The 24,069-nt window shown below is 40.9% G+C and overlaps 1 protein-coding gene across 14 annotated transcripts in view; it reads left to right on the forward strand.

The window, feature by feature from the left end:
- Positions 1-24,069, forward strand: part of CADPS2 (calcium dependent secretion activator 2) — a 591,588-nt gene that overhangs the window by 309,623 nt on the left and 257,896 nt on the right. For all 14 annotated transcript variants that reach the window (XM_050936075.1, XM_050936080.1, XM_050936079.1 and 11 more), the window contains one exon: positions 8,595-8,734. In XM_050936075.1, the coding sequence (XP_050792032.1) occupies positions 8,595-8,734 (140 nt within the window). The remainder of the gene's footprint in view (positions 1-8,594; positions 8,735-24,069) is intronic.

Genomic DNA, 24,069 nt, shown 5'->3' on the forward strand with positions numbered 1-24,069 from the left:
TGCACACACACACATGAGCATGCACACAGATATTTACATCGTGCTAAACTATTAAAACTTGGGAGGGGGAAGAAATCCCCATAAATACATTAATTTTTAGTTAAGGCTGCTGAGTGATGTAAAACTTAATGATTAATCAATGATCTGGATGATGGGATGGATTGAACCCACAGCAAGTTTGTGGATGACACTAAGCCAACTGCATTCCAAAACATGTTAAAAACTTTTAAAATTCTTGTTTAAGGTACTCCGCCTTGCGCCTGGTTTGTGGCATAGCTCTTAGGCTCTTCAGAGGTAGGTGTGTGTGTGGTGGGGGGTGTCTTTGCCAAGTGTAGCATGCAGCTGTTTGTAAGAGCTGCCTGTCTTTGGATCAGCACCAGATTGACTGTTGGCCTTCTTGGCCTTCTGGTATGTCTGTCTCATTTTCTTCACTTTCATGCAGCATTGCTACCGATCCTTGTCATACCCCTTCTCCTGCATCCCTGTGCAAACTGGTTGTAGATGTCCACATGTCTGTGGTTGGTCCATAGCTGTGCCTGCACAGCCTCATCTCCCCACAGGCCCAGAAGATCCAATATCTCCTGTCTACTCCAGACCAAGGTGTGTCTGGAGCACATAGCTGGCATGATCATCTGGGCAGTTGCACACAGCAATGGAGAGCTGCTAGATGTGCTCTCCAAGTTGGACAATCAGGAAAAGGCATTTCAAAAATTTGCGCTTGTGATAAATGAAGGGTGGGGTAGCCCCCACTTATGAACACCCAGCCATCCTGTTAGCTGTAAAATCCCTTTTGGTTTCTGTTCTATGCTTGTTTTACCTGTGAAGGGTTAACAAGCCCACAGGTAAAAGAAAAGGAGTGGGAACCTGACCAAAAGAACCAATGGAAAGGTAGAACTTTTAAATTTGGGAAAGAAACTTTCCCTTTGTCTGTTGTTCTCCAGAGAAGGAGACATGGAGCAGCAATGCCATGTAAGGCTTGAACCAGGTATGAAGATTTATCTTTCATACCTAGAAGAAATTATTTGGATAGGGGATATTTAGTTAGACACAATCAGGTTTATTTTTTATTTTGGCTTGTGGATCTTCTCTGTACTAACCCCTGGTGCTTTTGTTGGCTTGTAACTTTTAAGGTGAACCTCCAAGATGCTTGATTTGGGTGCTTGATGATTGGAATTGCTCTTTTAAAATCTAGCAAAAGCCTAAGTCCCAGGTGTATTTTCTTTCTTTTTGTTTTTAGTACAATTTACCTTTTTTAAGAATAGGATTGGGTTTTTGGTGTCCTAAGAGGTTTGTGCATATTAGCTGGTGGCAACAGATAATTTCTTTCTTTTCTTCCTCAGCTCTTCCCTGGATGGGAGTGGGGGTGAAAGGGCTTGAAGGTACCCCAGGGAGTGCTCCTTCCTGGGTCCAAGGGTTTTTTTTTGCATTGGGTGGTGGCAGCATTTACCAAGCCAAGATCAGAGAAAAGCTGTAACCTTGGGAGTTTAATACAAGCCTGGAGTGGCAAGTATTAATTTTCAGAATCCTTGCGGTCTCCCACCTTCTGCACTCAGAGTGACAGAGTTGGGATTCAGCCTTGACAGCATTGCCCTTAGTGTGTTGACCACAAGTCTATGCCATTTGGGGAGGTGGTGTTATTGTGTCACTACAATAGGGACTAACATGGGTCAAAGATGAATTTAAGTATAGACACATGCACAAATAAGTTGATGCAAGATTGCTTATGTTGACCTAACTTTGTAGTGTAGACCAGGCCTGAATGATGCATGGGTCCTATTGAAAAAAAGTATTGTGATCATGTAATTAAAGACTGTACCATAATGCATATGTACAAGGGAGCTGAATTAAAGTTGCACAAGCAACTTTAACTCTGGCATTTCCTAACATTTGAGTGCTTGACTTTGCAAGCTTAATAATCTTTTAGCACAGTTTTTTGAATGTAATTATAATTATTATGTACTTTAAGGGGTTGATTATATTGCTTGAGCATCCTTATTAGAGAAAAACATGAATACAAGACAGTGTCCTGTGTGTCCTGTATATGACTATGTGAAATGAAACGTTAGTATTATTTGTAATAGATGGTTAATGTGACTTGAGATTTTGTCAGAGAGATATGATGGACATGAAATGGAGTACACTGTTGCTGTGGAATTATTTGATATAAAGGGCTTATGATAAACTACATGAGGTTATATGCGTGCAATGGGCTAATGGACCACTTTCAAATTTCTTAACTTGCAGATTTATTTTTAACTCCCTTTAACCTCCTTGTTGAGGCACTGTGATTTGGAAGAATGAGCACTGAGTCAGGAGGTCCAGAATTCTAATAATAGTTCTGCCACTGGCTCACTAGGTGGCCTTGGGCACATTGCTTTGCCTTCCTATCTCTGTTTCTCTATCTATAATACTGAGCCAGATCCTCGGCTGGTGTAAATCAGTGTGGCTCCATTGACTTCCACAGTGCTATGACAATTTATGCCATGTGATAATGGGACACATAGAGGTTAATAATTGCCTAACTACCTCACCTACCTTGATGATTAATTAGCTAATATCCATACATGCTTTGTACACATAAAGTGCTAGAAAAATGTTAAACATTATCACTAACATTCTTGGAATGCAATTTGTACAAGATTTGCCTCTCTTAGCAATCTGTACTTAAAGTTAACAATGTTTTGTTGGAGGATATATGCAAATAGATCTTCTGTGCACATTTGGTACATAAAGACTTGTGCCAAAAAAGAGAGATGGGAAGAAAATTCTATCATCCTTTTAAAATATAGAAAAAAACTACCAGTTGAAAACTTATGAATTAATGACACACTTGTCTATTTGTCTTTACATCAACTTTAAAAAAAAAATAACCTTGGAGAAAGAAATGTTGCCTGCGACTCATTAGGTCTGTTAATCTGTTTCATGACAGTAGTATGTAGTAACTACTGCCTGTAGAAAAAGAAAAAAATCAGACTATTATCTACTGTTCGGCATGAATGCCTGGATATATGTGAAATCATTAAATGCAAGGAGGGAGAAATAATGTTATTTACATAGTTTCCACTTAAAAGGAAAAAACAACTAGAAACTATTTCCTATGCAATGGAAATCGAAGGCTTCTATATTTATGAAAGAGAGGGAACTGTCAAGAATTACCTTTCTTGGAATTCTGTTAGTAAGCATAATGAGAGATTTCAAATTTTTAGAATATAGTAACCTTCAGCATGCACACAGATACTTTGCTTAATATTCAGTGTGGTTTGTTTTGAATTAACATTATTTTTTATTTCAGACACACGTGCATTGCAACTTAGGGTTACACTAAATGACTTTGGGCTTTGGATATGTATTTAGAAGATGATTTTTATATTAAATGGAAATAATTTTGCTTCCTTCGGGGCCCCATTCTGAAAAATAATCATTTTTGAACAGTAGAAGCGTCTAAGTAGTAAAACTGAGATGACCAGTCAGCTTACTAGCTCTTTAAAGGGAACTGAATCTACTTAATGCCACAGAACAAGTCACTACTATTAATTGTATTATGAAATATGCACATTTCATATATGTTATATGATGATAGATCTTGATTCTTTTTCTCTTTCACTAAAACAGTTGATAAATAGGGAGGAACTGGTTGAGAATTTGAAAGTGAAAGGCAGCTTGGGTGAAAGTGATCATGAAATGATAAGAGTTCATGATTTTAAGGAATGATAGGGAAAACAGCACAATAAAGATAATAGATTTCAAGAAGGCAGACTTTAGAAGACTTGGGGAGTTGGTTGGTAAGAACCCCTGGGAAGCAAGTCTCAGAGGAAAAAGAGAGTTGGCATTTTTTCAGAGAGACATTATTAAGGACCAGAGAGCAAACTATCCCACTAGGTGGAAAGATGGGAAGTATGACAAGAGACCATCCTGGTTTAACCAGGAGATCTTCATTGGTCTGAAACTTAAAAAAGAGTCCTACAAAAAGTGGAAACTAGGTCAAATTACAAAAGATGAAAATAAACAAACAACACAAGCATGTAGGGACAAAATTAGAAAGGCCAAGGCACAAAACAAGATTAAACTAGCTAGAGACATTATGGGTTACAAGAAAACATTCTACAAATACATTAGAAGCAAAAGGAAGACCAAAGACAGGGTGGGCCCATTCCTCTATGAAGGGGGAAAATAACAGAAAATGTAGAAATGGCAGAAGTGCTAAATAAATTTCATGTTTCAGTTTTCACCAAGAAGTTTAGTAGCCATTGGGCATCTAACTTAATGAATGCCAGTGAAAATGAGGTGGACTCAGAGGCTAAAATAGGGAAAATACAAGTTAAAAATTATTTAGACAAGTTAGATGTCTTCAGGTCACCAGGGCCTGGTGAAATGCATCCTAGAATCACAGGCATCAACTTTCCAAAGTGCCGGGGGGATGCTCAACCCCCATCTCTGCCCCAGGTCCTGCCCTAGTCCATCGCTTCCCCCAAAACCTCATAACTACACCTTTTCCGGCCCCCACTCTACCACCGTCCCGCCTCTTCCGGCCCCTACTCCATCCCCACCTCGTCTCTTCCCACCCAGTTCTGCCCCCCTCCCCCAACATGCCATGTCCTTGCTGCTCCCCACTCCTTGTCAGCCTCCTGCATGCCACAAAACAGCTGATTGCTGCAGATGGGAGGCACAGGAAGAGAAGGGGAGGCACTGATCCATGGGGCCCGCTGGTGGGCAGGAGGCACTGTGGGGATGGGAAGGAGCTGAAAGAGGGGCTAGCACCCACCAATTTTTCCCCAGCCTCAGAGCACCCATGGAGTCGGCGCCAATGCCTAGAATACTCAAGGAGCTGACTGAAGAGATATCTAAGCCACGAACAATTATCTTCAAAATGTCAGGGAATACGGTCAGATTCCAGAGGACTCAAATGGACAAATATAGTACCAATTTATAAAAAGGGGAATAAGGACAACTCAGGGAATTACAGACCAGTCAGTTTAACTTCAGTACCCGGAAAGACAATAGAGCAAATAATTAAGCAATCAATTTGCAAACACTTAGAAGATAATAAAGTGATAACTAACAGTCACCATGGATTTGTCAAGAACAAATTGTGTCAAACCAACCTAATAGCTTTCTTTGACAGGATAACAACCCATGTGGATGGTGGAAAAGTGGTAGCTATGATATATCTTGACTTTATTAAGGCTTTTGATACTGTCTCACATGACCTTCTCATAAACAAACGAGGGAATTATATCTTAGAATCTGATGGAGCTACTATAAGGTGGGTCATAACTGGTTGGAAAACTGTTTCCAGAGAGTAGTCATCAGTCGTTCACAGTAAAGCTGTAAGGGCATATCAAGTGGGGTCCTGCAGGATGAGTTTTGGGTCTAGTTCTGGTCAATTTCTTAATCAGTGATTTAGATAATGGCATAGAAAGTACACTTATAAAGTTTTCAGATGATACCAAGCTGGGAGGTGTTGGAAGTGCTTTGGTGGATAGGATTAAAAATGAAAATTATCAGGACAAATTGGAGAAATGATCTGAAGTAAATAGGATGAAATTCAATAAGGACAAATGCAAAGTACTCCTCTTAGCAAGGAACCATCAGTTGCACACATACAAAATGGAAAATGACTGCCTGGGAAGGAGTACTGGGGTCATAGTGGATCGCAAGCTAAGTATGAGTCAACAGTATAATGCTGTTGCAAAAAAAGCAAACATTGTTAGCATGAATGTTGTAAGTAAGACGCAAGAAGAAATTCGTCTGTTCTACTCCGCACTGATATTGCCTCAACTGGAGTATCGTGTCCAGTTCTGGGCACCACATTTCACAAAAGTTGTGGACAAATGGGAGAAAGTCCAGAGAAGAGCAACAAAAATGATTAAAGGTCTAGAAAACATGACCTGTGAGAGAAGATTGAAAAAATTTGGTTTATTTAGTCTGGAGAACAGAAGACTGAGAGGGAATATAATAGTTTTCAAGTACATAAAATATTGTTACAAGCAGGAGGGGGAAAAATTGTTCTTCTTAACCTCTGAGGCTAAGACAAGAAGCAATGGGCTTCAATTGCAGCAAGGGCAGTTTAGATTGGACATCAGGAAATACTTCCTAACTGTCCGGGTGGTTAAACACGGAATAAATTGCCTAGGGAGGCTTAGAATCACCATCATTGGAGATTTTTAAGAGCAGGTGTCAAGGCTGATTCCCCACTCTGGCACTTTGAGTGCAGAAAGTGAGATCCTGCAAGGATTCTAAAAATTAATACTGGCCACTCCAGGCTGGTATTAAACTCCCAAGGTCACAGCTTCTCTCTGATCTTGAATGGGTAGATGCTGCCACCACTCAAGTGCGCAAAAAAAAACCAACTAAAAACCAGGAAGGAGCACTTGGGAATTCCTTCCTGTGGAGTACGTACGTATGTGTACGTACACACACACACACACACACACACACACACACACACACACACACACACACACACACACACACACACACACACACACACACACACACACACACACACACACACACACACACACACACACACACACACACACACACACACAGAGGAAATCAGCTGTTGCTACCGGCTAATTAAACAACATATGCACAAACCTTTTAGGACACACACACAAAAACACACCAATCCTGTTCTTAAAAAAGGGTAAATTTTATTAAAAACAAAAAGAAAGAAAATACATCTGGAATTTAGGCTATTGCTAGAATTAAAAAGAGCAAATATAATAATTAAGCATCAAGAATGGTTTTCTTGAGGTCCAGCTTAAAGGTTGCAAGCAAAACAAAAGCATTTGGGAGTTAGCACAGAGGAGTCCACAAGCCAATAAGAAATAAAAGAAATAATCCTAATCACATCTTCCTAGACAGTCCCTGATATACTTACATATCTAGAGTTCAATAAGTAGTTCTAGGTATGATCGGATGATTTTCCATGCCTGGCTTAAAGCTTCTTATAGCATTGCTGCTCTGTGTCGCCTCTCTCCGGAGAACAACAGGTAGACCAAGGGAAAGGTTTTTTTCCGATTTTAAAATGTTCTAGCCTCCCATTGGCTCTCTTGGTTAGGTGCCCACTCACTTCCCTTTACCTATGCATGCAGTCAGACTTTTTAACCTTTTACAGGTAAAGCAAGTTGAGAACAGCTACCAAGAGGGATTCTATAGCTAACTGTCTGGCTGGGTGTCCACAAAAGAGGGCTACCCCTCCCCCCTCATTTATCAGAGCAGGTTAGACAAACACTTGTTAGGAATGGTGTGGATAACACTCAGTCCTGCCGTGAGTGCAAAGGACTGGACTAGAAGACCACTTGAGTTCCATTCCTGTCCTACAATTGTATGATTCTGTGGTTACCAGAATTCATGATCCTAATCCTGCAAAGTACTAAGATAATATGATGTAAACTGGAGTCATGCAACATCCCAGAGATGTAGGCCTCAGATACAGTACCGTTGTAATGGTCTTAGCATTGAAGGTATTCTTTACATTTACTTTTCTTGGTGACTTTTACTCAAGTTCTCATTTTAACTTTCCCATATTACACGGAGGAGATATATAGATATAGTTATGAAACCAATTGTTTTAGATTCCCTTTTCTCGTGAATCTTACAGAACAGTGACACAGAAGAAGTAGATTATTGTTTTACAGGGTTATGCTTTAGTTTGAAATATTTCATTTCTCGGTGATGATAGTCTGAACACACTGACTTGTCATGAGGCCACAAGAGATGTGCAGTTTTGACGTATAATCCTGTTCAAGGGCTGTGACCACAATGAGAATGGAGGCGGCTATGATTATCTAATGTTATTCAGGTACTACATGGAAACTGCTTAATTGTAAGTAGTAATAAATGAAGGATTTTTTAACAGTTTGCATGAAAGCTTCTATTTGATTTGAAATAAAGGTTTATTTTTTCTAATTTTATATAACTTGTCATTATTGTAGATATATCAACATGGTACTGTGAATAGATTACATGGGTAGAATGGGAGTGCTAGAGAAATAAATGTAGTGTACTGCACTTGTAGCAAGATGGGCTAGACCTAATCGATCTCTTCCATCTCTAATTTCTCTGATATTACTGTAATTGATTTTCATTATTATCACTGATTGAATAATGAAGATGGTAAGAGAGAGTGTATTACTCTTGTGTTCTCTCACGTAATTAATTTCATTGCTGGAGAATACCATCTATTGTATAATACCATAGCACATTGTTTCACTAGACATATTCCCTGTGGAGTACTCAATGATGTAAGTGTCTAGGTGCCTGCTTAATTGTACATGAGCATTTCTCAGCTGTCAGTTCTGCTGGTGCTTCTTGAGCTATTAATTTGGAATGAAGTAACATAGGAGGAAAACATGTTATCTGATAATATAAAAACACCCATTTGTCAGAAAATAAATGAATCCCCTTTGAAAACACATCTGTTGTGAGGAGATGGAATAAAGTGGTTTAGTAGCCATGTCTTGACTCTGACAATCCCTATTGGAAAAGACACAATGAAGCTCTCAATTGGTCACAAGTCACCAAGTAGATTCTGGTAAGATTTTTGAGTCAGTATGATAAAAAAGTTCTTATTTTATATTTTACAGGTAATATTATATCCAACCTCCAATAGCTCAAAGTCACCCGAGTTGCATAAAATGATAGTCCCCAAAAACAGCCAGGACTCTGACTTGAAGATTAAACTGGCAGTGAGGATGGATAAGCCACCCCATATGAAGCATTGTGGGTGAGTACGCACTTTGTGAATTCCTCTGCATGTTTAGTTCCAATATTATGTTCACATTTTTCCACATGTAACTGTAAGGCAAAGTTGAGAGGCAGCATTGAAAGGCACAACAGTTGCTGTAATATGGGAAGGTATCATGTGCTGGCTTTATAAGTAATTTGTAGCCTGGACTAACATTTAATTCAAATGATTCACTGGGATGTAAAGACAAATTGTAAGAACTAATTCTAATGGCTTGGCTACACTTGCGAGTTACAGGGCAATAAAGGAGCCCTGGGTGCACTAGCTCACTACCCATCCACACTGGCAAGGCATGTTGAGCTCTCTGACTCCGCAGCTACAGCGCTGCTGGTACTCCATCTCAGCAAGTGGAATAACATTTGCTGCGCCCCCGCTGGAGCGACGCAGTGCTAGTGTGAACAAGGTGTTGCATTACTGCACTCTGATTGACCTCCGGAAACATCCCATAATCCCCTTAAGTCAAGTGGCCACTCTTGTCATTGTTTTGAACTCAATGTAGGACTGCAGATACACCCTTTCAAAGCTCTTGTTTCTGACAGCTGGCTGCTTATCTGCTCCAGGACAAAAGAAACATTATTGAGGAATGCTGCTTGTTTTGAGTAAGAGAGAGAGAGAGGTGGGGGTGCGGGGGTCTTTTTTGCTGCAGTCTGAACTTACAAGACAGCATGCTGACACGCTATCAACCCCCCAAAAACCTACTCTCTCTCTCCACAAACACACAACATACGCCCTGTCGCACTCCACCCCACCCCCCGCATTTGAAAAGCACCTTGCAGCCACTTGCGTGCTGGGATAGCTATCACAATGCTCTGCTCTTTGTGGCATTGCAAGAGCTGCTAATGTGGCCACAAGAGTGCGCTTCCAGCTGAGAATGTAAACACTCAGCAGCGTTTTCCCTGCTGTGGTCTCCGAAGACTGGTTTAACTCCCAGCGCTCTACAACTGCAAGTGTAGCCATGCCCTAAGATGTCAGAGTGAAAAGTGCAATGCCCTTTACAAAGAGCGGTTCTTGAATGTTAGGCTTAGAGTTAATAATGATTTTAAAAATATTTGATATCTAGGTAGCACACAATTTCCATTAAAATAAAATACATTTTGTATGTGAATGTGGTGCTATTTGTAACACAAAAAGTTTCCATCCTCTCATGTTCAGTATTTCTGTTTAAGGGTATTTGCATTATAGTACCAATTTAGGAACGTTTTCCTGTTTTTAGATCTTACATTAGAGCTATGTGTAATGGATTATAAAAAGAATATAAATATAAAAACACATGGCCAGCATCTCCCATCCCAACTGCAAAAATAATAATGTCTCCTGGAAGAGGAAAAGGCTTCAATTACAAGTATTACAAAGTGTTTGGCAGGCATATTTTTTATCTTCCTACACAATGCAAACAAAAGGCAGAAGTGCTTTACAGAAAAAGAACACCATTGTAGATTCTAATTATTACTGTATAAATTAGCATCAAGTATGCTATTAAATTCTTCTAAAATACTTCCTATTGTCTCTATTTTGCTTATTTCAGACGGGGCTGATCTCATTGCCTATTATTAAAGATGCCCCATATTTCCTATTATATAACACAGTTTTCAGTTCCTTATGACTTTGCTAAAGTTTAACTGTATGGCCTGAAATTTTCCATGACATGACAAGTGTCTGCCTCAGGATGGTGTGTGTGTGTGTGTGTGTGTGTGTGTGTGTGAGAAAATGTCAGCCCAAATGATTCTGTTGTTTCAAAGAATGAGACTCGGGATTCGTAGGCAAGGAGACTGGGGCCAGTTGTTCCAGGGTACCGAGCTCAGGAGCCTGGGGCATTAGGGGATAGATGCATTGTGTGAGGAGCTGGCAAGGGGGAACTGGGACTGGCTGGGCAAGGAGAGTGTGAAGGGGTGAGAAATCTGAGAAGTGAAAACTGAGACTGGGTAGGCAAGGAGAATAGGACAGGGAATAAGAATAGGCCAGGGGTGGGGTAGATGGGGACAGGTTGGAGGGGACAGGTCAGAAGGGGTGAAGATTTAAGGTGAGGGAGGGCAAAGGGCCAGGCAGAAGACTCTGTGCCGACTAGAAAACATTTCCCTTCAGAACCTGTAATAGAATCCATGACTCTGTTCTCAGAAAATATCTGGGAAACCAACTGGCAAAGTGTGTGCCTCGTCTCCCTTTAGTGCTTCCATGTATAGGATGATGATCTAGTATTGAGATCAGTTACTCCATTAGCTCACGTAGCTGAGGTCTGTGTGGTGGAACTAAAGGTTCCAAATCTGCTACTGACCTATCTGGGTACAGGAGGGGTACAGGGTTTGGGGCTTTTTTTAATAACTAAGGAATTATTTTTAAAAGTTAAAAATAGGGATGTAAAATGTTAACCACTTAGCCAGTTAATTGGTAAGCGTTAGGCTTACTGGTTAACTGACATTAACCGTTAATCCCTGGCCATGCCAGGCAGCCCATGGCTGCGCTACGCCGAACCCCATGTTGGCCAGACCCCAGCCTTCTGACTCTGATTTAAAAAAAAAATTCTTGAATGAATATTTGAAAGAGTGGAAGAAACTGAAGGACATTCCAATCCTCCCCTCCTCCCCCTTTTTACACACTTAATCCACGCATTTGATGCCACAAGCACGTGTGCCTGACCCCAACAAATGCTACTAGCCAGAAGGTTCTGTGCAGTCTGAAGTGAATGCAGCCCAGCAATGTGGATTTGTGAGAGTCTTCTTGAAGAACTCTAGCTACTAGTAACTTGTGCATTTTTTTTAATTCTTTTTTGCTATAACTCAGAATCTGTTTATCTTGTATTCATGGAATGTGGCCACCTTCTACTTGCCAAAGATTGTAGAGCCTGCTAGGTAAAGTGTTGTCTCAATGTTGCAAAGGTAGTAAGTTCATATTTTGCTAGAGCTTTACTTCTATTAAAATTTCTATTAAAATGTTTCCATTATGATTTTAAATTTTCCAAAAACTTCTGAGCCAAAATGTATCACATGCTAAAAAGCCTATTTTGAAAGCTGTTTAGCTATATGAAGATGTGATAGCTAAGTTAGAAAAGACATTGCCTGTGTAAGTGATTACACTGAAGACACGTGTGCCAATTTGGTCTTTCCCTTTCTAACTCATCACTTCATTGTGTGAGGTTGTTGAGGCAGATGAGTCAGTCCTATTTGTCTGTCTTTGCCTAATAATTTGAGTAGCTTTCCTCTGTCTAATACGTTCTCTTTTAATGTACATCTTTACATGACTGGATGGATGGATTTGTAATTTGGATTATTTTTTCAAGTGAAATATTTTGGATCAGTTGAATTATCTTTTAGCATAGCCTAGTGGCTAATAGAAGGTATTGCTCTGTTGCTGTCAGTTTAGAATGAAAAGAGGCACAGTGAAATTTTTACAAGTAACTTGTTCAAGAAATAAATGCAGAACAAATAATATTCAATAGGCTTATCTAAAAGGGAAAAGAATAAAAACAAGATTTAGAAATCAAAACCCAAACAGCGTTATGTTTACAAAGCATTACTGCTTGAATTGGATATTGCATTTCTGTCTCAGCACTCCAGAAATTTTTTCCAAGATACAGGAGGCAAAACTTTCATCCCCTAAATATAGTTTTGCTTTTTCTTGAGATGTCCCTTATCAGTTCTCCCATGTTTTTTTTCCTGGATTCCTCTCTGATTCTACAGACTTTTGATTGTCATTCTTAATGCTGAATTTTAAAGAGGTTTCTTGGTCATCTGTGTTTGTGTGTGTGTATGTAATTATATATAAAAACTGTGCAAAACTCCCTCACTTTTTGTGTTATTGGCATTGGCCATATTGTTGCGGCGTGTTGCATCTTTGCTCTCATTTTCCTTTTGGGACATCTTTACAATTCATTCTCTTCAGTAGTAAGAACCAGTGGTGAGCTGGAGCTGGTTCCCACCGGTTCGCGGGAACCGGTTGTTAAATTTAGAAGCCCTTTTAGAAACAGTTGTCCCGCTAGGGACAACTGGTTCGAAAAGGGTTTTTAAATTTAACAAAAGCCCCAGCAGCTCCCTGCCCTTCCCCTGGCCCCAGCTCACCTCACTCCACCTTTGCCTCCACCTCTGCCTAAATGCTCCTGAGGCTTCTCCTCCCTCTCCCCGGCTTCCCATGAATCAGCTGTTCGCACGTGAAGCCTGGGAGAGCTGAGAAGGAAGCAGCGGCTTCCTGCAGGTCAGTTGGGGCTGGAGGCGGGGATGCGAGGAGGGCTCCAGGCGCTGCACGGCTCCGGCCTGGCCCCCGACCCCATCCCCAAGCGTCGCGGCTCTGGCCTGGCTCCGGCCAGCTGGGCGCCCCAACTCCGGCCCCAGCCGAGCACCCCGGCTCCGGTCCCAACCCCAGCGAAGCTGCCCAGCCCGGCCCTGGCCTGGCCCTCATCTCCAGGCAGCGCAGTAAGGGGGCAGGGAGCATGGAAGGGGTGTTAGAGGACAGAGGAGTTGGGGGGGGTGGATTAGTGTCAGGGCGGTCAGAGGGCAGGGAACAGGGGGATTGAATGAGGGCAAGGGTCCCGGGGGGGCAGCCAGGAAGGAGCAGGGGTTGGGTGGGGCAGCAGGGGGCAGTCAGGGACAGGGAAGGGGGGTGGATGGGGCAGCTGTCGGGGGGGGGGGCTGTCAAGGATCGTGGGGGGTTGGATGGGGCAGGAGTCCCGGGGGGGGGGCATGACCCCCTCATGGGGTGAGGAGGAGGGAACTGGTTGTTAATATTTTGGCAGCTCATCACTGGTATGAACCCTAGATAGGATATCTTCAGAGCATTACTTACCCTATTATTCTGATTCTCTGAACATATCTTCTGGAATTGTCACTCACTGGCCCACCTCTTCTGTGTTTAGTAAGTAATATTGGGTGAGTTTCATGTGGAAACCCCGAGGATTGTGAAAGATATTTTTCAACAGAAAACTGTTAACACGTATTCTGAAATTAGCTGCAACAGATCTTTCTTACTAGATACAGATATGGATGGTTTGTTTTTATTTTCCACCAGAAACAGTGCCACTCTGTGGAAAGCAGAAGGGTTGCTGGGGGAATCTGAAGATGTTTTTGAGAATTCAGGGGTCTCAGTGAAACTGAATATAATTGCAAACTGCCATAAATATCTGTTAATGGTCCCAGGAGTCCTAACCACTTGTCACTGATAAGTATTGAAATTTGTATATAATATTTCAGAAAGTTAATAAATGATCTGTTGTTATTTACAGCCTTTGCTGCCCCAAGCACAATCTGTCTGGCACGTTGTGTATTTATCTCATAACAGTACTCCTGGGCAGACATTCAAATTTCCACATAATGACATCAGAAAGATCAAATCCCTATGTTTAGCTAAAACAAAATATGGCACATATTGTGCTTGTTTCTCAAGATATACATTTGCATTATGGAGCTAGTCCTGGTCAGCATCTTCTCATGAGACATTTCTAAAATTTGTGGGGAGGATTATTAACCTATAGTTGCTAATTGATTATTTCTGTTGCCCTAAAGATACATGCTCTCATAGCTGTAGTTTTCAGTCTCACAGGATCCTTCTCTGATATTTTCTTGCATAACATATCCTAGTATGGTATCAAGAGAACTGCAAAAGTGTTCATCAAATAGATGTAAATTCAGTGATACACAAACCTGAGCTGAAATCTGCCTGCTAAAGTCCAGCCCAAATAGCTGATCTGGGCACTGGGAAGATACAGGAGAAGGAATCTCCACTGCTAGAGAAGGTCTCTCTAGGTCAGTGTTAATGGCACATGGCCTTGCCCTGAAGAGGTTAATTTAATCTTAGGGGTGTAACCCAGCAAGTATGTGGGGTATGCAGTAAGGGGGATATGATGAAGAGATAAGGGCAACAGCATTGCAATCACATGTTTACTAAGTTTAGAATGTGCCCATCTTGGTAGTTCAGAATTTGGGTTTAATAACTCAATATTGTTGTAGATGCCCACCAGGGATTGACAAAGAAGCAAGTTCTATAGAAGGGATTTGAATGAGGAGAAGGGAATGTCTTGGTGGGCCAGAACTTTGGTAGTGTAGTGTTGCCTAGTAGATGCAACATTGGACTGTGATTTGAGAGATACGGATTCTAGCCCCAGCTTTGCGAATATCAGGCTGGGTAAATTTGGGTAAGTCATTTCACCCCATGTGCCTCAGTTTCCCCATTTGTAAAATGGGATAATGATATTTACCACCTTTGTAAAGCACTTTGAGATCTATAGATGGGAAGTGCTATGTAGGAGCTAGGAATTACTAAGATTTGAACAGAGTGTGACATGCAAAAAGGCCCTGAGACATTTGACAGGGAAGCAGGCGAATAGTGCACTGAGCCTGATATTATTGGTAGAGTGGATGAGATGTGACTGACAATGGCACACATTTGAAAAACTTTCACCAAAGAATTTTCTCTCTTTTATAGAGTGAAATTAAGTATTCAGAAGTATTTAAACAAACTATATTATGACATAAGCCAACAAAAATTTAAAATAATTGAAAGTAATAGTTTGTACTCCATCCCTAATACCTGTTCTTATTTTAATGCCTACGTGTAAGTGGACTGTTGGAAGTTGACATTAATACTGCATATTCTGGCTTTTGTCAGTTTTAGTAATCTTAACATTATTTATACATACATTTCCTTTTTAATAAATAGGCACTCCTCAACACAATGATAACAGAGTGCCTCAGAGCACTACAACTAGTGTTAAGAACATAAGAATGGCCATATTGGGTCAGACCAAAGGTCCATGCAGCCCAGTATCCTGTCTACCGACAGTGGCCAATGCCAGGTGCCCCAGAGGGAGTGAACCTAACAGGAATGATCAAGTGATCTCTCTCCTGCCATCCATCTCCACCCTCTGACAAATAGAGGCTAGGGACACTATTCCTTACCCATCCTGGCTAATAGCCATTAATGGACTTAACCTCCATGAATTTATCTAGTTCTCTTTTAAACCCTGTTATAGTCCTAGCCTTCACAATATCCTCAGGCAAGGAGTTCCACAGGTTGACTGTGTGAAGAAGAACTTCCTTTTATTTGTTTTAAACCTGCTGCCCATTAATTTCCTTTGGTGGCCCCTAGTTCTTATATTATGGGAACAAGTAGATAACTTCTCCTTTTTCACTTTCTCCACTCATGATTTTATCTACCTCTATCATATCCCCCCTTAGTCTCCTCTTTTCCGAGCTGAAAAGTCCTAGCCTCTTTAATCTCTCCTCATATGGGACCCTCTCCAAACCCCTAATCATTTTAGTTGCCCTTCTCTGAACCTTTTCTAATGCCAGTATTTTTTTTTGAGATGAGTAGACCACATCAGTACGCAGTATGTGGGCGTACTATGGATTTATATAAGGACAATAATATATTCTCTGTCTTATTCTCTATCCCTTTTTAAATGATTCCTAACATCCTGTTTACTTTTTTGACTGCTACTGCACACTGCATGAATGTCTTCAGAGAACTATCCACGAGGACTTCAAGATTAGTGGTAACTAAATTAGCCCCCATCATATTGTTTGTATAGTTGGAGTTATTTTTTCCAATGTGCATTACTTCACATTTATCCACAGTAAATGTCATTTGCCATTTTGTTGCCCAGTCACTTAGTTTTGTGAGATCTTTTTGAAGTTCTTCACAGTCTGCTATGGTCTTAACTATCTTGAGCAGTTTAGTATCATCTGCAAACTTTGCCACCTCACTGTTTATCCCTTTCTCCAGATCATTTATGAATAAGTTGAATGGGATTTGTCCTAGGACTGACCCTTCGGGAACACCACTAGTTATCCCTCTTCATTGTGAAAATTTACCATTTATTCCTACTCGTTGTTTCCTGTCTTTTAATCAGTTCTCAGTCCACGAAAGGATCTTCCCTCTTATCCCATGGCAACTTAATTTACATAAAAGTCTTTGGCGAGAGACCTTGTCAAAGACTTTCTGGAAATCTAAGTAGACTATGTCCACTGGATCCCCCTTGTCCAAATGTTTGTTGACCCCTTCAAAGAACTCTAATAAGTTAGTAAGACATGATTTCCCTTTACAGAAACCATGTTGACTTTTGCCCAACAATTTATGTTCTGCTATGTGTCTGAAAGTTTTATTTTTTACTATTGTTTCAACTAATTTGTCCGGTACTGACATTAGACTTACCAGTCTATAATGCCAGTATTACCTCTAAAGCCCTTTTTAAATATTGGTGTTATATTAGCTATCTCCCAGTCGTGGGATACAGAAGCCGATTTAAAGGACAGGTTACAAATCATAATTAATAGTAGCAATACCTCCCAGCTTTGTGTCATCCGCAAACTTTATTAGCACATTCCCACTTTTTGTGCCAAGGTCAGTAATAAAAAGATTAAACAAGATTGGTCCCAAAACCAATCCCTGAGGAACTCCACTAGTAACCTTTTTCTAGCCTGACAGTTCACCTTTCAGTATGACCCATATCTGTGTATCGTTTCAAATAATCTTCTATTAAAAGATGTGAAAGTAAGCAGGGGCAGAGTTTAAGAATATACTAGGGTTTCCTGTGCTAATTGACTTTTGAGGCTAGAAGGAAGTCTTTCATTATCCCTTCCCTCCCAGAATTATGGACAGATGGCACAAGCGTGCTATTATTTTATATGACTGGAATTTTGTTGTATCACGCAAAAAGAACTAGCATGCCCTTTCTTTGGTAAATGCATACTTGTCTTACAACCATAACAATCGCAGAGTTCCTAAATAATATTGTTTTGAAATGCAAAACAGTTCTGTATATTAGTTAATCACAATCCTTCATGTATATTTATCTAGATCCTTCTATACCATCTGTCACCATGGAATCTGAGCACTGCACAAAATAGATAAATAGTAGGTATATATTACTTCCGTGCACTATGGAGTGTAAGTAAATTGAGGCTTTGGGACTAGGCAGAGAAAAGAGAAGGGACCTTCTCCAGCAATTGATGCATGAGTTTTTCAGTTCTTCCCTTTCAGTAATTCTTCCCACTAAAGTGGCCTCTATATTCAACAGAGATAATACTCAGAACAGAGCACCAAGGTGATGTGCTCGCAGTGACCTGTTTTATCTAACAGTCTCAAGCTTCTACTTTCTATACCATTTGGAGCTTTTTTCAAGGTAGGAAGTCTTATTCTTAGCTACAAGTTATAATAATCCAGCCCTGAGGTCAAGAATTCATGGCTCACCATAGTCAGCTCTGACTCTGATACTTTGGGCCACATTTTTCTGACTAGCTACAGAGAGGAGGCGGCTTAATTTTCAGCCAGGGCTATTTGATCATGCTGAGGGAGTCCAATAGGACACCAACAGTGTAAACTAATTTAGCAGGCTCTGGGCAGAGGCCTTGGATAAAGAGAGTTATAAGGTCAACAATTCTGTCTTTATTTACTTAAACATTCAGGGAGAAATTGCAATGCAAAAGCCAGCTTTTCTTCCTAAACCACACTTTTAAAAAATGATGTAAATCGTAATTAGGTTGAAGTCTCAGAACTTTCTCAACTTTTTTCACAAAGGTGTTAGTTTGGTCAAGTCAATTCTCTCAATCAGATACATACATAAGAAGATATACCCATGAAAGGGAAGGAGAAGGAAAAGGCAATAAAATAGATTCAGTGCAATATTCTTTTTTATAGTCAAGTGGGTGGTACGTAGTGTTTGCCATTAGCTTCAGGCCAAAGTTCCTGCTGCACTTTAGGAGAAATTGGATCAGAGAAGAAGGTTTGCTTTTCAGATAGCTTTTTTATTTCTCTCCGGATAATGGAAATCAACAGAGAGATGATCAGGCAAAGACCAAACTCAAGACTCTGGGGTGTGTTAAATCCAAGAAACATCATGGTCTTATGTTCAATAACCTTTACACTGAGTAGACCTGTAACCTGCAGCAGTAAGAAGGAAAAGTACAGACACAGAGCAACAAAACTAAACAACAAAAAAGGCCCCTCAGGATTGCTCGAGGTTTTATATTTTCTTAGTCCATGGAAAATTAACCAGGCTGTTTCAGAAGGTTTCCAGAGGTTTCCAGTAGTCTTTTAAACAAGAAGTCTTAGCTCATAAGTAGAGCAAACGGAGTACGGTCTCAAAACATGTCTGAATATTCAGTTCTCAGAGAAGAAGTTCCAGCATACAGTGTGTTCCTCCTTCAGTTACTTTGGTTAGGGGTAACAAGCACTCTCAGAATTCTGGTGGCAGGTCATTAGTTCATGAGGCCTTCACCCAATGTCAGATGTACACACGCCCCACATGAAGGCCCCCAAGGCCTGCCCACTGCCATATTCCACTTCTCCATGAGGTGTTAGTGAAAAAGGCTGCCCACATGAACTGGCTATTGGGCTGGTAGAGATTGGGGGCTGCCACCACTTCTCTTTGGGCAGGCTGGTATGTCCCCTGACCACAACTCCCATTCCATATCTTCTGGTGGGTGAGGATCTGTCCCAGAAGGGAGAGGATTCAGCTCCGCCTCTCCTCCCCCACTACCATCACTATCTGAACAAAGGACTCTATATAGAGGACCCCTGCCAACACCACCCTAGTGGAACCATAATAGGCTAGTGGCAATGAGGGCCCCTGCTCACACAGCCCTCTGCTGGAGTGGTGTTAACAGCATGCTTCAGAGTTAAGCCATTAAGATGAAGGGGGCAGTTCACACCTCTCAGAGATACTGTTTTAGGGTCTCTGAACACTTAGGCAGACACAGCTGTATCTGTTATAATCAGATCACATAATTAGACTTTTTTTGGAGGGGGAAGGGGGCAACTAGGAGAGCTAGGATCATAATTTTAATTTTCCACAGTGAAAGCTGAGATTCTGATATCATTGTATATCTCCAGGAGTGGGGGCCCTAGATACATGACTATTGTGCCTGTGCTTTACTCTCGCTTTGTGTTTGCGGAGTCTCTCTTTCACAGGTAGGCCTGGTCCATTGTTATGAAATTGTCTGCTACTAAACTGCTAACTCCACTTCCTGAAACTTGTAGGTATTTTCTGGAGGTCCCCCTTTCAAATACTGATTTAGCCTCACTCTGCTTGTCTGGTGAGTTCTGATGTTACCACAGCACAAAATGCTATGGTTTGACACGTTGACATTAATATTTCTGCATGTTTCATACAAGTATTGGTGGCCACACTGGTTTAAGTTGTGCTAAATGCTAGAATGATACATTTAAGAAATGTGCTAATATGTTAATTCTGTCTTAGTATAAATGATTTTAATTCTATCTATTTCTGCAAAATCAATTGAGTGAAATCCATTACATTAAAAATGGAAAATTGAACTTCGTGACAAATGATGCGTTAAAATTACATTAATGATTGATTGGATAATGATGATGACTTTAAATGCAAAATTGCTGGGGAAGGAAGAAGCAAAAGTGTTTATCCTGCTGCTCGATCCTCAGAGAACAGATTATAGCTATGAGCTTGATTTTTAATGCTTCCTTCAGTAATTGCTAGCGAGGAGGCATGGGGGATCTTGGAGACCTTAGTAATATGCCACTGCCATTTTAATTGCCAAGAGAAGTATTCCTAATTAAGTGTCATTCTTCATTCATTCCACAGTAATTAGTCTGAAATATTTGCAAAAGCTGAGCTATAAACTTAGATCCAAACTCACTTAGCTTAACCACAACACACTTATGTGAAAAAGATCTATGGGTTAAGCAAGGTTAATATTCAAAAAACTGATAATGTCATTTCTTTTCTTAGAATCATTTGGTGCAATTATGTGATTTTCATGTTTTCATGGCTTGTTTTTAACTGAAGTAGCAGAACTGAGGATGGTTTCAGAACTCTGCATAACCAAAGGACAGTGTTTAAAATGTGATTCTACTCTGGGATAAAAACATCTCTAAAAATGGCAATGTGATGATTCATTTTTACTGTCTTTCAGTGAAAAGCTGAATGCTTTTGAAAACCTTGTCTTTGAAGTCAAGATGAGTTATTTCCTTCTTGAATATCATCGCAGAATAATCAAGTTTCACTTTTATTAGTACAGTCCCATTGTCCTCAGATTATGTTCTCAGTGACACCTGTTCAACCTCACTGCCTTCTGTGAGTTTATGCAAGTATAACTGATGATTCACGGAAGAGCTCACAGAAAAATATCCATATAGCCCCACTACTTTATCCTCTTTGTATCTTAATTTGACTCGCCTATGTTGAAATACCAGTGTATTTCTGCCAGATGATCACCAGGAGACGAGTTAATATTACTGCTACTTACGAATTTGCCTGGAAACTCTGCACACCACTAGTTATTGGAACAACATGCTCTTGTTGTGGCTACCTTGCCTTGTCCTCCCTCCCTAATTTGTTTCATCCATCTGCTACGTCTTGCCTTTAAGGGTATGTATACGCTATAATTAAAACCCTGTGACTGGCCCATGCCAACTGACTTGGGCTCATGTGGCTCTGGCTCAGGGGATGTTTAATTGCAGTGTAGAGGTTAGGGCTTGAGCTGGAGTCTGGGCTCTAAGACCCTATGAGGTGGAACGGTCCCTGATCTCAGGCTGTGGGCTCCAGCCTGAGCCCAAATGTCTACACCACAACTAAACAGCCCCTTAGCCCAAGCTCATTAGCACAATTGTAAAATCATAGATTCACAGGACTGGAAGGGACCCTGAGAGTTCTTCTAGTCCAGTCCCATGCACTCAATACATGACTTAAGTATTATCTAGACCCTCCCAAACAAGTGTTTGTCTAACCTGCTCTTATAAATCTCCAAAGATGGAGATTCTGCAACCTCTCTAGGCAATTTATCCCAGTGTTTTACTATCCTGACAGTTAGGAAGTTTTTCCTAATGTCCAACCAAAACTGCACTTGCTGCAATTTAAGCCCGTTGCTTCTTGTCCTATCCTCAGAGGTTAAGGAGAACAATTTTTCTCCCTTCTCCTTGTAACAACATTTTATGTACTTGAAAACTATCATGTCCACCCTCAGTCTTCTTTTCTACAGACTAAACAAACCCAGTTTTTCAGTCTTTCCTCATGGGTCATGTTTTCTATATCTTTAATCATTTGTATTGCTCTTTTCTGAACTTTCTCCGTTTTGTCTACATCTTTCTTGAAATGTGGCGCACCGAACTGGACACAATACTCCAGTTGAGGCCAAATCAGACAAAGCAGAGTGGAAGAATTACTTCTTGTGTCTTGCTTACAACACTCCTGCTAATACAGAATGATGTTTGCTTTCTTTTTTTTTTTTTTTCCTTGCAAGAGTGTTACGCTCAGGGCTGGCAAGCAGCGCGCTGAATTGCTGCCGTGGACCAGGGCTGCCCGGGGAGGGGAGGGGGGCAAGTGGGACAATTTTCCCCGGGCCCCACAGGGCCCCCCACAAGAATATGGTATTCTATAGTATTGCAACTTTTTTTTATGGAAGGGGCCCCCAAAATGCTTTGCCCCAGACTCCCTGAATCCTCTGGGCAGCCCTGCCGCAGACGGCGGGGGCAGTCCATGCGCTGTTAGGGCAGCACGCGTGTTTCCGCAGTGGCGGCAATTTGGCGGCAGCTTCTGTCTTCAGCTGGAAGACAGAAGCTGCGCCACCGCAGACAGCTGAACATAGAAGCTGCCGCTGAATTGCTGCCACCGCGGAAATGCACGTGCTGCCATAATGACATATGAACTGCCCCAGATCGCTGTGGCAGCAATTTGGCGCGCTGCTTGGGAGCAAAAACGCACAGACTGCCCGCCCCTTGCAGATTGCCGCCCCAAGCACCTACTTGGAATGCTGGTGCCAGCCCTAGTTACACTGTTGACTCCTATTTAGCTTGTGAGTTACTATAGCCCACAGATTTCTTTCCGCAGTACTCCTTCCTAGGCAGTCATTTCCCATTTTGCGTGTGTGACACTGATTGGTCTTTCCTAAGTGCAGTACTTTGCATTTGTCCTTACTGAATTCCATGTATTTTCTTCAGACCATTTCTCCAATTTATCAGATCATTTTGAATTTTAATCCTATCCTCCAAAGCACTTGCAACCCTCCCAGCTTGGTATCATCCGCAGATTTTATAAGTGTCCTGTCTCTGCCATTATCTAAATCACTGATTAAGAAATTGAACAGAATGGGACCCAGAACTCATCCTGCAGGACCCCACTTGATATGCCCTTTCAGCTTGATTGTGAATGACTGATAACTACTCTCTGGGATCAATTTTCCCGCCATTTATGCACTACCTTAAAGTAGCTCCATCAGATTCTAGGTTGTATTTCCCTAGTTTGTTTGAGACAATTATGTGATACAGTATAAAAAACCTTAATAAAGTCAAGATATACCACAGCGACCACTCCCCCCCTCCCCCAATTGCTTGTTACACTGTCAAAGAAAGCTGCTAGGTTGGTTTGACATGATTTGTTCTTGACAAATCGATGGTGACTGTTACCGATCATCTTTTTATCTTCTGGGTGTCTGAAAATTGATTGCTTAATTATTTGCTCTATTATCTGTCTGGGTACAGAAGTTAAGTTGACTGGTCTGTGATTTCATTTGTTGTCCTTATTACCCTTTTTATAAATTGTCATTATATTTGCGCTTTTCCAGTCCTCTGAAATCTCACCTGCGTTCCATGATTTTTCGATGATAATTAGTAATGGCTCAGCTATCTCCTCAGTCAGCTCCTTTAGTATTTTAGGATGTTTTTCATCAGGCCCTGGAGACTTGAAGACATGTAACTTGTCTAAGTAATTTTTAACTTATTCTTTCCTTATTTTAGCCTCTGATCCTACCTCATTTTCACTGGCATTCACTGTGCTAGACTTCCAATCACTACTAAACTTTTTTGTGAAAACTGAAACAAAGTAATTTAGCACTTCTGACATTTGTACATTTTCAGTTATTCTGTTATTGTTCTCCACCCTCCACCCACTGAGTAATGGGTATACCCTGTCTTTGGTCTTCCTCTTGCTTCTAATGTATTTGAAGCTATTATTATTAATTATATGTCACTCTTAATATTCACTGCTAGCATCTGTTGAGTAAGCTGCCATTTTTACATTGATATTTTCCATAGTAAAACCAGACCTTGAACAAAGAGTTCTGTTATGATATTTTTATATGACTGAAGTTTCAGTATGGATGTGAACATGGAAAAACAGTGGGACCCGGGCATCAAATGTGGTTAAATGCACAAGCCAAAAGTTTATTCAACAAGTCATAAATATTTGGGATAAGCCACCCTAAACTACCAGATGGAGTTCTTCCAGAGTAGATCTCAAACTGCCATCAGTGGCCTCTGATGTGTTTATGAACTTGAGGTTGAGGGCTATGGTCATGCCCTCTCACCTTCAGCCCTACCAAAGGACCCTGACTGGGTCCTTATCCCCTCCCTTCCTCCAC

This window comes from Gopherus flavomarginatus, chromosome 1 (genome assembly GCF_025201925.1).
Source record: "Gopherus flavomarginatus isolate rGopFla2 chromosome 1, rGopFla2.mat.asm, whole genome shotgun sequence".
Classification (NCBI taxonomy): domain Eukaryota; kingdom Metazoa; phylum Chordata; order Testudines; family Testudinidae; genus Gopherus; species Gopherus flavomarginatus.